A 14,186-nucleotide genomic window follows, 5' to 3' on the forward strand; every position below is an offset into this window, starting at 1 on the left:
CCCACTTTCAATTTCCTGTATATATATAAGGTTGCCCAGAGGTCCTTGGACAATTTCCTTGGGTCCTTTGGTGGCTGCTCAACAAATGGTGTAACTCATCCAGTACCCCTGGCGGGTCAGTTGGTATCTTGTCTAAGATGATGGTATGAATGTGAAATGGAGGAGTTAAATGGCCTCTTTCCTTTTCAAATTTCTGTCTCCTTCTTTACTTAGGGCAGTAAGAAGAGAGTACCATCATAAGCTGGAACGGACAAGGTACAGGTGAGTGAAGTGGCCATAATGTTAGGGTTAGTATCAGTAAGATACCTATCAGTAGCAGGACATTCCTCTCTTTAGCAAGGGGGAGAGGAATGACAACAAACCTACATGAGTGGATGAATTGGTTTGTTAGGAGAACAGATCTTCTTATCATCCTCAGACGCAATGAACTATGACATTGTGTAAAACCCAGAAGTCTGACTCTATGATATTCATATATTTCTTAGATTCGGAAATACTGGTCAGTTGTTTTGTAGAATTGTGGTATTCAGAAAACTGATCAAAAGGTGGCAAACTCCCAGTTGGTTAATAGTACTTGCCTCCCACCAAGAGTAAGTCTATCCTAATGTTAAGACTGAAGGTTTGTTTCGTATATGAACAAATGACAAATTTTTAACAAATTTGTATTTTTCATAACTTACAAACCTGAGGACTTAACATACAAAGGCCCACCTCTAACCTCTAAGAATAACTAACGGGTCACGAGTTAATGAGGGGTATGTGGATGGCTCCACATGTCTCATGACCAAGCACAGATGCCAATAGTCCCTTGCGTACACAATTATTTTAAACTTTACCGGTTTCCAGCTGGCGCTGAGTATTTATCCTAATGTTAAGACCTCAGGTTTGTAAGTTATGAAAATTACAAATTTGCTAACAATTTGTCATATTTAAAAGGCCTGTACGTACTACTACAATATGTTACAAAGGCATTTTTGCTTACAAAGAAAATAGGGATGAGAGAATGCTAAGATTAATTTTGTGGATTACACAGAGACTTACTGGGAAGAATATTGATGGTTACAATGGAGTACAGAGGATGTTAAATGAAACAGTAGCATTCATTCCTACTGGCTTCACTTACACACTGTTAAATAGCTCCATGTGCTAACTGCATCATTCATATCAGTTGAGGGAAATATTTTAGCTTGATAGCATATTCCATTTGTCATCTAACAACATAATATGATTATGGGATGTCTGGTGATGTTCATTTGCTATCCTTGCACTGTACCTATATTCCTTCCCCTTCAGCACATGAAATCTAAGGGTTTGATTCAGTGTGTTTCTGTTTTAGGCTAGGTGTGATCCCATACATCAATCTTGTGATATTTTTCAGTACTAAAATATAGAAGCAAGAATGATGGAATGGTTTTCTTTGGAAATATGGCCTCAGGACTGTGGTGTTCTTATGTGTGTGTTGCTATTTCTTTATTTTTGTGGTGCTTAGCTAATTCACATTGTTTCCATGAATATCAGTACCATTGTTGTTGTTGACAGCACCCTGTTCTCTGCCTGTTTCCACTTGTGGAGTTGGGGGTGTAGTAACTCCCCTCCGACATTCCCAGTCCCCACTCTCCTTACCCTCCTCCACCGTCGTCACTGCCACCACCAGTACACCTACGCAGCAGCTTGTCACATCGGGTAATTACAGTGCTGTGTGTGCTTCTTGTATAAATAATGCTTTTCTCTTAGAGCTTCAGTATGCTATTGTGTTCTCTTAATACAATTTTCTGTAGCTTTGTCCTTTTCTTATATTGTTTATGGTCTGTATTGTATAAAGTTGCTATTAGTATGATGTCTTGAGATTTATTATCTATTTTCCAAAAGTATTTTGTTCTTTATTGTAACACAGTTTAGAATTCCCAAAATAAGTGGCTTAGGATAATACAGTAAATTGATTCTTTTGTATGTAAGATTAGTATATAGAGTATGGGAGTAAATGTATTTGTAACATTGCCCTTGTAACCAGGATTAGCATTGTACCCAGCCTAAAGTTGCCAGTTTTTTTCATTGTTAATAAGTACATTTGTATTTTATGCATATTGTTTTCAATTTCACCCTGTGTCACTATGGCAACTTGGAATGCTTAAACATGCCTATTGTATGAAGATGCCTTATTGTTGTAGGTTTCAATGTAAAATTGATATTAAGATTTGGTAGGTAAGTTTCATTGTCTTCAGACTAAAACAATTACATATCTGTCCACATGATCATAGTTCTAGTATATTAACTTCAATTTTGAGGGCTTGAATAAATGTTGTTATATACTGCATATCCTAAAAAGCTTTTAAGTTTTATGAGCTTATTTGCATTTCATCATGGAGCAAACTATTACTTTTTTTGTTGGGGAGGGAGGGGGGGGGGAAATCGACCAATTTGGTTATTTTTTATATTATGCAGTTAGTGAGTCTTTAATGTTGAATTTAATGTTTTATGTAATTTTAACTAAGAAATTTTCAGTATTCTGCCATGCAAACATGCATGTGGATGATTTGATATGAATTTCTTTGCAGTTAGTTATGGTGGGAGTACAGCAAGCCAGACCAAAATTAGTCGACCCAACACTACTCTCACTCAGATTACTCAAGACCATCATACGACAACTACAAATACCTGTACCCAGGTGAGCCTATTGTTGTTTTGTTTTCAAAAGAGGAATTATTTTTGCATTGTAAATTAATTTATACAAGTTTCCTTTTATTTTATTATTATATGTATTTGGATCTTATCCATGCTTATTAAATGTTCTAGGTTTTTGTTTACATCTTAACCATTATAAGAAAATAATATTATTCAATACCCTGTAATATTGGCAGACCTTTCCAAGCTAAATCTATTAGAGTACTGTAGATGTCTTTAAATTTTTGCCATGTTTTCCATGGATTAGTGAATACAGATTTCTATGCCTGGTTAGGTTACTGGAGAACTAAACTTTTATTATGTAGAAACTTCATTTGTATTTTGTGGGATGTATCAAAATTTTTGTTTTAGGCCAGCGTACCTATTATGGGGTGCCATATGTGGCACTCCCTTGCTTATGCTTTGCTTTATGTGATGATATGCACTAAGAAATACTCGAGTTTCTTTGTAGAGTGTTGGAGACACTCTGCTGCTTTATGGTTTTCACTCTCATCTATACCCATTGCTCTTTTCCCAAAGGCTGATCAACTTTATAAATTTTATAAATTTTTTCTTTTTCTTTTGGTTTCACCCCTTCATTTTTAGTATTTTTGTGAAAGGTTTTCTCCTTATGGGATTGGTCATGAAGTTAGTTTTGATCTATTTTCATGTTCTTGTGCAGCTCCTGGGTTCTCATCTAGTCCAGGTTTTCTATCTACCTTTTTTGCATGATTTTCAGGACCTATTACTGGCCTTCATTAAACTACTACCTAATAAACTACATATCTGGTAATATTGCTTATCTCTTCCAGTCCAATGTTGCAAGGTCCAAGCATCACAGTCTTTGTTTTAGTGCATTTCAAGGCCTTAGGACACTGTATCTCCACCAGCTGTCTTATTTGTAAAAGGATATTTGTAGTGTAATCCAGCCTTGAATCATATAGTTTTGTAATCACACCTCTTTTACATCACCTCCAGTTGTGTGTGTGTGTGTAGGCATCAAATTGTCACATAGACTTATGCTCTGTTAAATGTTGGCAAACTTGTAGTAGTCCAGCAATCTCGCCTCTTGAATTAGGAAGTTATCTTTATTTTGCCTTATTGCCTTTTCAGCACAAACTTCACAGTAGCAAGGCTCTCATCCACAACATCAAAAAATACTTCCTTTCTTTTCATTGTTTGTTCTTGTATAATTTAAGCTTCTAAAATCCTTTACTCCATTTGTGTTTCACTATCATTAACTTTCTAACACCAGGTGTTCCATGCTATGCATAATACATTGCTGCATTGACCCCTACTCCTCAACCAAATTTTGACTGGACTTTTTCCTTTGTTTCCCTTTCAGTTATTGTAATCGGTCTTTTTCCTGTCTGTCCTCTGTTGCTTGAAATCTGTCCACTTCCATTATAATATGTACTGCATGTTGATTGTCATGCACTGCTACCACTGTCCCACTGTCTGTCTATTCAAACCATACACTTCTGTGGTCTTAATTTTTTACTTCATTTATCGTTCACTTTTGTATTCTGTATCTGCTGACAATTTTTTTTTTTTACTTTAAAGCTTCACCCGAGTTTGTTTTGGTTTTGCTCATGGTTTCTTCATTATATTTCTTTCCTCAATATCAACTCCACTTGAAACAATTTTGTTATTGGGGTCATACCCTGCATGGTGTAAGAATGGAAGCTTTCTTTGATTTCATTTACACCTCTTGTTGTTGATATGTGCTTTATAATTCGCTTATCAGTCTCTGGGTTTCATAAACATTGTTTTGCAACTTGACACTAGAAAAATATCTATATTTCTGCTTCACTGTAATGATTTCTTTTTCCAAAGTAATAATATCCTTCTATTGTATCTTCAAAACTACAGCTTCATGTATTAAGGTTGTAGACTTGAGGATCAACTCAATGATAGTAGAAATATTAAAAAATTCTCTCAGTTAAACCATTTGATAAATTAATTACAAGATCAGAATAACACGTTAACTAGTATGTGGGTGTGGAACTTGAGCTTTTCCAAAACTAGTATCATTTGATGACAGACATTTTGGTTTGAAGTTTTACCGGGAGTGCAGAATGTTTAGCGGTGACTGATACTTGTAGGGCATGAAAGCTTGATTAGGTGTTGTTACTGTTGTCATAAGACTGGATTTTGCACTTAAAACTTATCGACAGATTGTTATTAAGTAGATTTTACAAGACATAAGGGTCAAAATTACTCACAAAAATAAGAAACGATACACTTATTAGATAAGACTCCTGTTTAGTCAGTGAAGTATATGAAACTCATAACTACTGTTTTTTTTCCTCATTAAACAAAAGATTACAATGCCTGGGACATTCAAAGACTGACTGTGGGCTGTATAGTATCATTGATTAAAAAAAAATTGCCATAAGTAAAATTTGCTGCCCTTCGTACCTTGTAAGTGTTGAAAGCGATGATGATGATGATAAAAATTTTTCTATTTTTCAACAGAGAATCAGTGTTTTTGAGCCCTTTGCCATGAGGGACACAGTACAACATTTTTGTGAGAAACACTTGGATAAAATCAAGAGCTACATGCAGAAAGTGTTTGTAAAGTTACCCTTGCCAGTTCGGTGTGGTATTGAAGGTAGGGTGGAGGTTCTTGTGGTTTTGCTCTATAGTTGTTGCCAGAATTTTTTTTTTATCCTTGGTTATTTATAGTAAATAGTAAAAAAATATATATATAGTATATATAATGTGTAAGGTTTTTGTACAGTATATAGTGCACAGTTTTTAAATCTTTAGGCCATAACTGTTGTAAGGTTTGGTATTATGTGAATTTTAAAAAATTAATACTGTACTGCAGTACTACAGTAAAATATCTTAAGATTCATGTTAATTTAAGTTCCTCGTTTTCTTAACTGATTTTCGTGTAAAGTTCTGCAGACATGTCTGTTAGAGTATGCTGAAAAATCTTGATTTGAGCAATTGCAGTTTGAGATTCATTTTATAGAATATTTGAGATTCATTTTATAGAATATTTATGGAAAATTGATAAACTTCCATCAAATACAGTAGTTTATTTTTTCTTCATAAACAGAAAGGAAAAACAAGAAACATGCAAAGCTGTATTTTGCATGTCAGGGGAAAGGAGAACATTGCCTCTATAACAAGCATTTCTTTACAATGAAAACAAGAAACCCCAGAATATGGATCCACCTGATGTTTTTAGCCTTACAGGTAAAATTATTGGTAACACCTTTTCTTATGCTTCTGCTCAAGTGGAGTGATGAATACTGTATTATCTTTAAGAACTAGATATCTGAAGAGAACCTTCATTTTATGTTGGAAACCTAGATTCAGGCCTGGAAGTTGTTCAGATTTATGGACAATCTTAACATTGCCTTGTCCCTGTACATTTTTACCTATTGACATGCAATGAATATTCCATATAATCCCAGTCCCCAAGCAAATAGAATCTATTCTGTTATGAAGTGTGAAATGTTTCATCAGAGGGCCCAGATTTCAACCCAAAATGATCTGTGGATGACGGGTTTCAAGTATTTTGACAATATTTATTTTTAAATTTAAATTCCTCAGTGGGTTGTTCTTTCTTAGAGTCTTGCATGTGGTTTGTGTGTGACGCTTCCTTACTGTCAGTGTTTTAGTAAAGGCATTTGAAAAAGCAGTTATAAGCTTAATGGAATTTTATATTTCTCTATTTCCATTTATAGGCAAGGTCATCAGTAGCTCTGAGTACCAGAGAAACCCAAGTGAGCAGTTTGAAGAATTGCTGGGACATCCTGAAGTGTGACACCAAGACTTTTGTCACTTTAGTTACGTCAGCATTTCCCTTAGCCAAAGTAAGTTTGATTTTGTGGGTTCTGTTGTTAACCCACATTTGTAGCTTAAACCTCAAAACTGGATTTTCATACATTCAACTTCCCTGTCAGATATATACTTAGCTATAGACTCCGTCGTCCCCGATAGAAATTCGAATTTCGCGGCACACGCTACAGGTAGGTAGGTCAGGTGATCTACCGCCCCGCCGCTGGGTGGCAGGAATAGGAACCATACCTTCTAGAACCAGATTTTCTCTATCGGTTGGAATGTAAACATACGTTTACGGTTCCTCCTGATTTGATTTTCGTGTTTCATCGCCATCGATCTTCTGGGCTGTCTTTTGCAGGGAAGTACTGGGTCTGTGGTTCGGCATACGCTTTTATTAACTTTTTAATGAATTTCGCTTCGAAATTTCGAAGAAAATACTAAGTGAAACTACCGAAATTATCGGTAGAAACTCACATAGTTTGCAATAAAGGGAATTATTAATATTTATTCATTATTACATGTAATAAAGGTTACAACTTTATTGAGGAAATATTAAACTCTAATTTGTTCATGAAACTTACCTGTCAGATATATATATAGCTGTATTTCTGACGTCCGACAGAATTTCAAAACTCGCGGCACACGTAGTGGGGCGGCCAGGTGGTAGTACCCATTCCCGCCGCTGGGAGGCGGATATCAGGAACCATTCCCATTTTCTATTCATATTTTTTCTGTCGCCAGTGCTGCAAACAACTGTTTACAGTACCTCCTTTGAATTTTGGCCTAGCCTAACTCCTTTCTTTCTCTATAAAAATGAATAATCTACCCACCTGTACGCTTTCTCCAACTCCAGTACACTCCAGAAATCACCTTAAAACACCAGCACCACAAGACTTACGACCCAAAAAAACAACTCCTACCAGACAGAGAGCTCTCCCCTACCAACCACACACCACCAACACGTGCTTTCTACTGCCCCGTGTTATTGTTTACATCCTGCCGACGCCGCCGCCATCTTGTGTCTATGACGTCACAGCCTATGACGTCACAACACAACTTAAATACATCAACAGACACCTTCTAGAATCTACCACATGTTGTCTATATATAGGACACCCACCATATTTCAACAATGCATAAAATACCCATAACAATTATACAATATATAATCACACTTATCTATACCCATAACAATTCTACAATATATAATCACACTTATCTCTTTCTCCCTCCCCTCCGACTGTTTCCTAACCTAGTATTCCCCTCTTAATTTCCTTCGTCCTCCAACTCTTTACCCTCTACATAATTTCTAATACATTCCCCTGAAACTCCTGCTTTAGTTAATACATCAGCCACTTGCTCCTTTCCTTTTATCCATCTCACCTCCTTTATTTCCCCGGATTCAATGGTTTCCCTTATTGCAGCAATATCTATTTTTAATCTCTTGCTACTTACACCAGTGCTCGATTTGATGGCGGTCATTAGTGTTTTACTATCAGTGTTAACCAAGGCTTCTAAATTTCTCCCTCCTACTACCTCTTCCCACAAATGCTTGAAATATATCAATCCTTCTACAGCTTCCCCAACACTCAGGGCTTCAGCCTCAATGGTGGATTTTGCCACTCTCCTGGATTTCCTAGACTTCCACCATATGGGACTTCTCCTCTTCCCATCTGTCAAAGAAATAATATAACCCAGTTGAGTATGGCCATCTTCTATGTTTCCAAATGAAGCGTCTGCATAGGCTTCCCAATAAACCCTTTCTTCTTCCATCTCACTTATTGTAACTTCGCCCATCATGCTCTTAGTTTTTCTCACAATTTTAATAAGTTTCTTCATATCCTGAGTTGTTCCTTCTTTAAATGCTTTACTTAATTCGCTAATATCATATGATATTTCTGGCATCGTGTGGTAGTGATACCCAATTCAGCTGTCCTACCACTGATCTGTACTCTGTTAACTCTTTTTGTTCTAGCACTCTATTACCCGTATATCTTCTAGCCTCTGGTTCTCTTATGGAATTTATATACTGCCACTGATTAAGGGAAAATCTATTCTCCTTCTGCTCTATTACTACTCTATATACTTGAACCTTTTACTCTCTTGTTCTCCTACTTGCAATTTCCCTTTCAATCTCCCAATCGTTTCCTTTAAGAATCCTTCAGTTCCTCCGTAGCAAAAATCATCTACGTGTGTACACAAAATGCCTTCCAATTTATTGTTCTTTTTCCAAAAGAATATATTAGGTTCTAGTCTACTTCTCTCACCTTGAAGCTCCTTCACTACTTTCACCACTTTACAATACCATGCTTTTGCTGCATCCTTGAGCCCATAGACTGTTTTCTTCAACTTCCATAATCCCCTCCAACCATCTTCCCTTGGTGGCTTCAAGTACACTTCTCTTTGTATCTCGTCACCTTGTAAATATGCAGTTTTGACATCCAATGTATAACAATTCCAATTTTTCACCTTTATTATGGTTAGACAGAATTTTAAAATTTCAGCATTGCATGTGGGAGCATCCTTTTCCCACTCAGCCATTTCTTCTTCAAACCCTCTAGCTACCAATCTTGCTTTACATATCCTTTCCCCCCCTTTTATCTTTTCAGTTACTATCCATCTTGTAGATATAGCTTTTTGTCCAACATCATTTACCTCCTCATATACCTGGTTATCTCTCCAACTTAGAAGTTCTTTTTCTTTAGCTTCCATTATGCTTCTATTTTCAAATCCCAGCAACACTCCTCTTCATCTTCAATTTTTTCTACCTGACTATAATCCCTCAAGTTAACCCACCCTTTGTCACCTGACTGTGAGTCTCGTATATTGTACGAATCAGCCCATGCTTGGCTTGATCTTTTTCCTGCAAGACCTAAAATAGTCCATTCTTCTACTTGTCCTGTATCATTGTTTATAGCCCTAACTCTATTTCCCTTTTTGAATTTTGGTATCTCTTCCATTAACTCGCTTTCTATTGACCCACTTTGCCCGTTATCTTCCACTGTTTCCTCTATCACCTCTCTTTCTATAGTCTCTTCTGTGTCTGCATTCCTTCTCTCACCCATTATCTCCTCTCCTTCCAGCCAATCTACTTTCCCTTCATTTGGGCCATCTGACCTACCTTTCACCCCATGGGATTTATCTATTCTAGCCGATATCTCTTCTGTATCTGGTGATCGTCGTTGAATCCTTGTCACATGTATCCTAGCTACTTCTCTTAAAGAATCCCCATGTTTGACTATTATTGTTTTCCCCGATACTCCCACTACCTGAGCAGGTCCTCTCCATTCATTTTCATTTTCCCTCTTATAGAATACCTCCTCTCCTACCACTGCTTCTTCAAATTTATGTTCTCTGATGTTTTTGTTTAGCGCTATTCTTATTTTATTACAGGACTCATTTTTTATAAATGCTTCTCTGGCCTTGTGCATTGCATTCAGTGTGTCCCTTACCATACCCTCTTCCATCCCTTTTTTCTCTGCTTGCAGGACTAAAACTTTCTTCTCCTATTAGGTTAGGCAGTGAAGGGTTTTTTCCAAATACTAATTGGTTGGGAGAGAAACCTCCATTATTCATTAAACAGTTCCTAGCACTCACTACCCATTTCAAAGCTAGGGACCAATCTACTTCCTCTTCCTCCATCATCTTCCTTACACTTCCCTTGATCATGCCTACGGTCTTTCACATAATCCGTTGCTCCACGGAGATTCTGATGCTGTGGCTAATACTTTAATATTCCATTTTCTGCCATCCTCCTTACTTTTTCATTTTGAAATTCTCCCCCATTATCTGACAATATTTTGGAGGGTGCTCCAAATATAGCAAACCAGCACTCAAAAAGTATCTTTATTATAGTTTCTGGTTTCTTATCTTTTATCCAACAGGCCTGACAATATCTCGTTGCCATATCCACTATTACCAAGAACTTTCTCTCTTCTATCTCTCCCACATCCATCGCTACGACTTCATTGAACGTTTTACTCCAAGAAAAGCCTACTACCGGTTTGGCGGGGTTTCTTTTGTATTTTTTACAAACCTCAACAATTTTTAATCAGTTCCGTTAGTAACTTTCTTATTTCCTCTTTTCTTTTTCGATTAACCCACCCTTACTCCATTGTGCTTCCTCTGTTAGCTTCCATATTTTATCTCCACTTCCATGACCAAACTGTAAATGTAATTTCTTCATTGTGTTCTTAATTTCCCTCGGATTCTTTCCCTTCCAACCCTCCAGTAATAATTCTTCTACCTTCCTCCTCCTTATAGGCACTCTTAAATGACCCTGTTCGTCTTCTCTTAACTCTACTTTCATTCCCCCTAATACTTCTACTATGACACAATTTTCTTTCAAATTTAGGGTCATACCCATTTTACTCATGGTTTGCTTACCTATCAGCCAGGGTATATCACCTTGCAGAATTTCCGTCTTCAAATAAAACTTTCTGTTTTTTAGTATCACAGGTATTTCTATTATTCCTCTGGACTTATAAGATGTCTCACCAAAATTAAACACTTTATTAGACTCTGTCCTAGTGTCCCTCATTCTCCTCAACTCTTCCTGACTCAAATCCATGACAATACGTGCTAGTCACAATTCCCCGCAAACTGTTGATTTACACCCTGTGTCCAAAATTGCATCAACCACCTCCCATGATGCTTCCACTATTTTATTAACTTCTCCTACATAAACCTCTTCTTCTTCTGTCCCATTTTCTGTTTTTACCTTATTTTCTTCTAGTCTTGTTTCAGTTTTCTTCCTATTATGAAAATTCTGAGGACAATCCCTAGCCCAATGCCATTCTGAGCTGCATATTGCACATACTGTTACCTTCCCTTCTTGTTTATAGGATTTCTACCACCCCTTCCTCGGTTCCATCTTCCCCGATATCTTTGGTTTTCCCTCCCTCTCCCAGAACTGGCATTGCCTTCTGACGAACCCCACCATTCCCGTTCCTCTTTAGTCCCTAATCCCTCAAATAGTCTTTTCATTGTTTGCGACACTGTTCCGTACTCTAGCTTTTCTTGCCCACAAGCCGATAATACCATTGTTTTTGATTTTCCGTGAGATTTGCTTGCTCTATTACATGATACCCCTTGACTTCGCCTTCAAGCGCGCCTTTCCCCATTGCTCTTTCACACTCAGATGCTGCCTTCTCGTATCTAATTAAATAGTCCGCCATATTTTCACTAGATTCTCTTCTTATTAGAAGGTATCTTTTTATTCTACCGTAATTCTCCATTACCGAGTCTTTTAGATAGGCTTTATCTAGTTTCTCTAGGATTAACTTTGGACCCTCTGTACCAGTAAGTTTATCTTTATCTAATGCTTCCACTAGCTCTCGGGCTTTCCCTTTTAAGCTCATTCTCATTTCTATCGCCGGGTATTTTGTATCTTCTCCATACCACAATAGCCAATCTTCGGCTTGACCTTTCCATTCTTTGTATTCTTCTTGTATCCCGCTAAACCTAGGACATTCCCTTCTCCATCTAGTAGTCTCCCTTTGTTCACTGTCGGATCCAGGCATCTTTGATCAACCACGCTCTGCTACCAGTTTGAATTTTGGCCTAGCCTAACTCCTTTCTTTCTCTATAAAAATGAATAATCTACCCACCTGTACGCTTTCTCCAACTCCAGTACACTCCAGAAATCACCTTAAAACACCAGCACCACAAGACTTACGACCCAAAAAACAACTCCTACCAGACAGAGAGCTCTCCCCTACCAACCACACACCACCAACACGTGCTTTCTACTGCCCCGTGTTATTGTTTACATCCTGCCGACGCCGCCGCCATCTTGTCTATGACGTCACAGCCTATGACGTCACAACACAACTTAAATACATCAACAGACACCTTCTAGAATCTACCACATGTTGTCTATATATAGGACACCCACCATATTTCAACAATGCATAAAATACCCATAACAATTATACAATATATAATCACACTTATCTATACCCATAACAATTCTACAATATATAATCACCTCCGTCTAGGATTTTTTGATTATCTCGCTTAATATTATCTGGATTGACTTTTGGTATCGACTTCTGGATTGTTGGATTGGCACGCGTAATAGTGGATTGGTTTTTGATTTTGGATTGGCTTTTCTGGGTACATGATGTCGGGATCAAGTACTGGAAGTTTCAGAGTGTGTGAGGAGTGAATGTAAGGTGAGGCTTCTTAAAACCTTCAGTTGATCCTCACACAGTTTGTATGGATTGCAGGGGGCATGTTTGCGTGGTTGATGATCGGTGCAATGAATGTAAGGATTTGGATGATGATAAATGGAAGATGTATGAGACCTATCGACGTAAATTGGAGCGCGATAGTCAGGAGGTCTTCCTCCAAGGGCAGTTCTACTAAAGGTAAGGATAGTAACATTTCTCCTCCTCTAACACCAGTAGATTTTGCTCAACCTAATCCTGTTTTGTTGCCTTCGGGCCCCAGTGCTGTGTCCTGGAGAAGGTAACACCCTTTCTCTGATTCTGGAGTCTATTCGTGCTCTCGAATCTAAAGTATTGGCCCTAGAAACCGGCCCTGTGAAAGTTTGTGTTAGTGCCCCTAGTGTTGTGGAGGGGGCGTCAGATCGGCCCCATAATGCCTCTAGGCCTAGACCTCTATCGGACTCCCAGGACTCAGGGAGTGGGTATGTCGAAAGCCGCAAGAGGGTTACGGGGGCTCCCCACCGATCTGGCGTCCCTTTGGCAGGCCTTGTTGCTAAATCCCAGGCTGCCAAGGAGCGCGCACGAGCGCGTGTCCTGGAAAGATTGCTTGTTTTCGTCCTCCGAAGCGGCCTCGGTTGCCCTCCCCGCGCAAGGGGTTGGAGCGCTCGGAGAGACTCGCGTCCGTTGAAAAGGACCTTTCGCTTTGAGGACGCTTCACGTCCTATGTCTCCTCTTTCGTCAGAGGACGCTTATGACGCCTTTCCTCCGCAGAAGAGAGGAAGGCTTTCTACCGACGAGGACGTTAGTTTCCACGCACAGGCGTGTTCACCTGAGAGGCAGATAGCTGTACCTGCTAGAAGGAAGGAGGCGTCCCCTCGCCCCTCGCCTTCTCGCAGGCTCAGTCCTGCCCCTTCTTATGCTCCTTCGTCACCTACGAAGGATATCCTAGTGTCCCTTCAGGACCAGATTACGTCGCTGATGGCTCAGAGGACTCGCCCAGCAGCAGTCGAGCCTAAGCGTAGGAAGGACGTTCGGCTGCCCGTCAAGAGGACGAAGCAGCCTCATTCTCTCTCGTCTCGCTCGTCTCTCTCTCCTCCTCCGGATCGTCAACGTTCTCGTTCTCCGAGTAGATCTTTCGCTCTCTCAGGAGAGGATGCTCGCCAGGACGCTCGGCGTTCGAAGCAGGACGCTCGGCGTTCTAAACAGGACGCTTTGCGCTCTCTTCAAGACACTTTTGAGGACGCTCGGCAGGACGCTCGGCGTTCGAAGCAGGACGCTTTGAGTTATCGACAGGACGCCTTTGAGGACGCTCCGCAGGACGCTCGCCGTTCGAAGCAGGACGCTTTTCGAGCGAGGCAGGACGCTTTTGAGGACGCAAAGCAGGACGCTCGCTTGGCTAAGCAGGACGCTTTTGGCGCCTCTCGTCAGGAAGCTCGCGCTTCCTCTCGTAGAGACGTGTCTGTTAAGACAGTTCCCGTTGCTTCTAAGGACGCTCCTCTTTCGCAAGATGTCCGTACCTCTAAAGATCGACGTAAGGCCGATTCCGTACCTGTAGCG

At 39.3% G+C, this 14,186-nt stretch overlaps 1 protein-coding gene across 5 annotated transcripts in view; it reads left to right on the plus strand.

Annotated features, from left to right (window-relative positions):
- The window catches only part of LOC135196794 (protein melted-like), a 135,264-nt gene that overhangs the window by 80,400 nt on the left and 40,678 nt on the right, over positions 1–14,186 (plus strand). For 4 of the 5 annotated variants that reach the window (XM_064223768.1, XM_064223620.1, XM_064223681.1 and 1 more), the window contains exons 13-17: positions 1,540–1,683; positions 2,556–2,665; positions 5,140–5,275; positions 5,729–5,868; positions 6,363–6,491. In XM_064223768.1, coding sequence (XP_064079838.1) covers positions 1,540–1,683; positions 2,556–2,665; positions 5,140–5,275; positions 5,729–5,868; positions 6,363–6,491 — 659 coding nt within the window. The remainder of the gene's footprint in view (positions 1–1,539; positions 1,684–2,555; positions 2,666–5,139; positions 5,276–5,728; positions 5,869–6,362; positions 6,492–14,186) is intronic. The other variant, XM_064223929.1, reaches the window with a different exon arrangement.

The sequence above is a fragment of the Macrobrachium nipponense genome, chromosome 11 (assembly GCF_015104395.2).
Source record: "Macrobrachium nipponense isolate FS-2020 chromosome 11, ASM1510439v2, whole genome shotgun sequence".
In the NCBI taxonomy this organism is placed as follows: Eukaryota; Metazoa; Arthropoda; class Malacostraca; order Decapoda; family Palaemonidae; genus Macrobrachium; species Macrobrachium nipponense.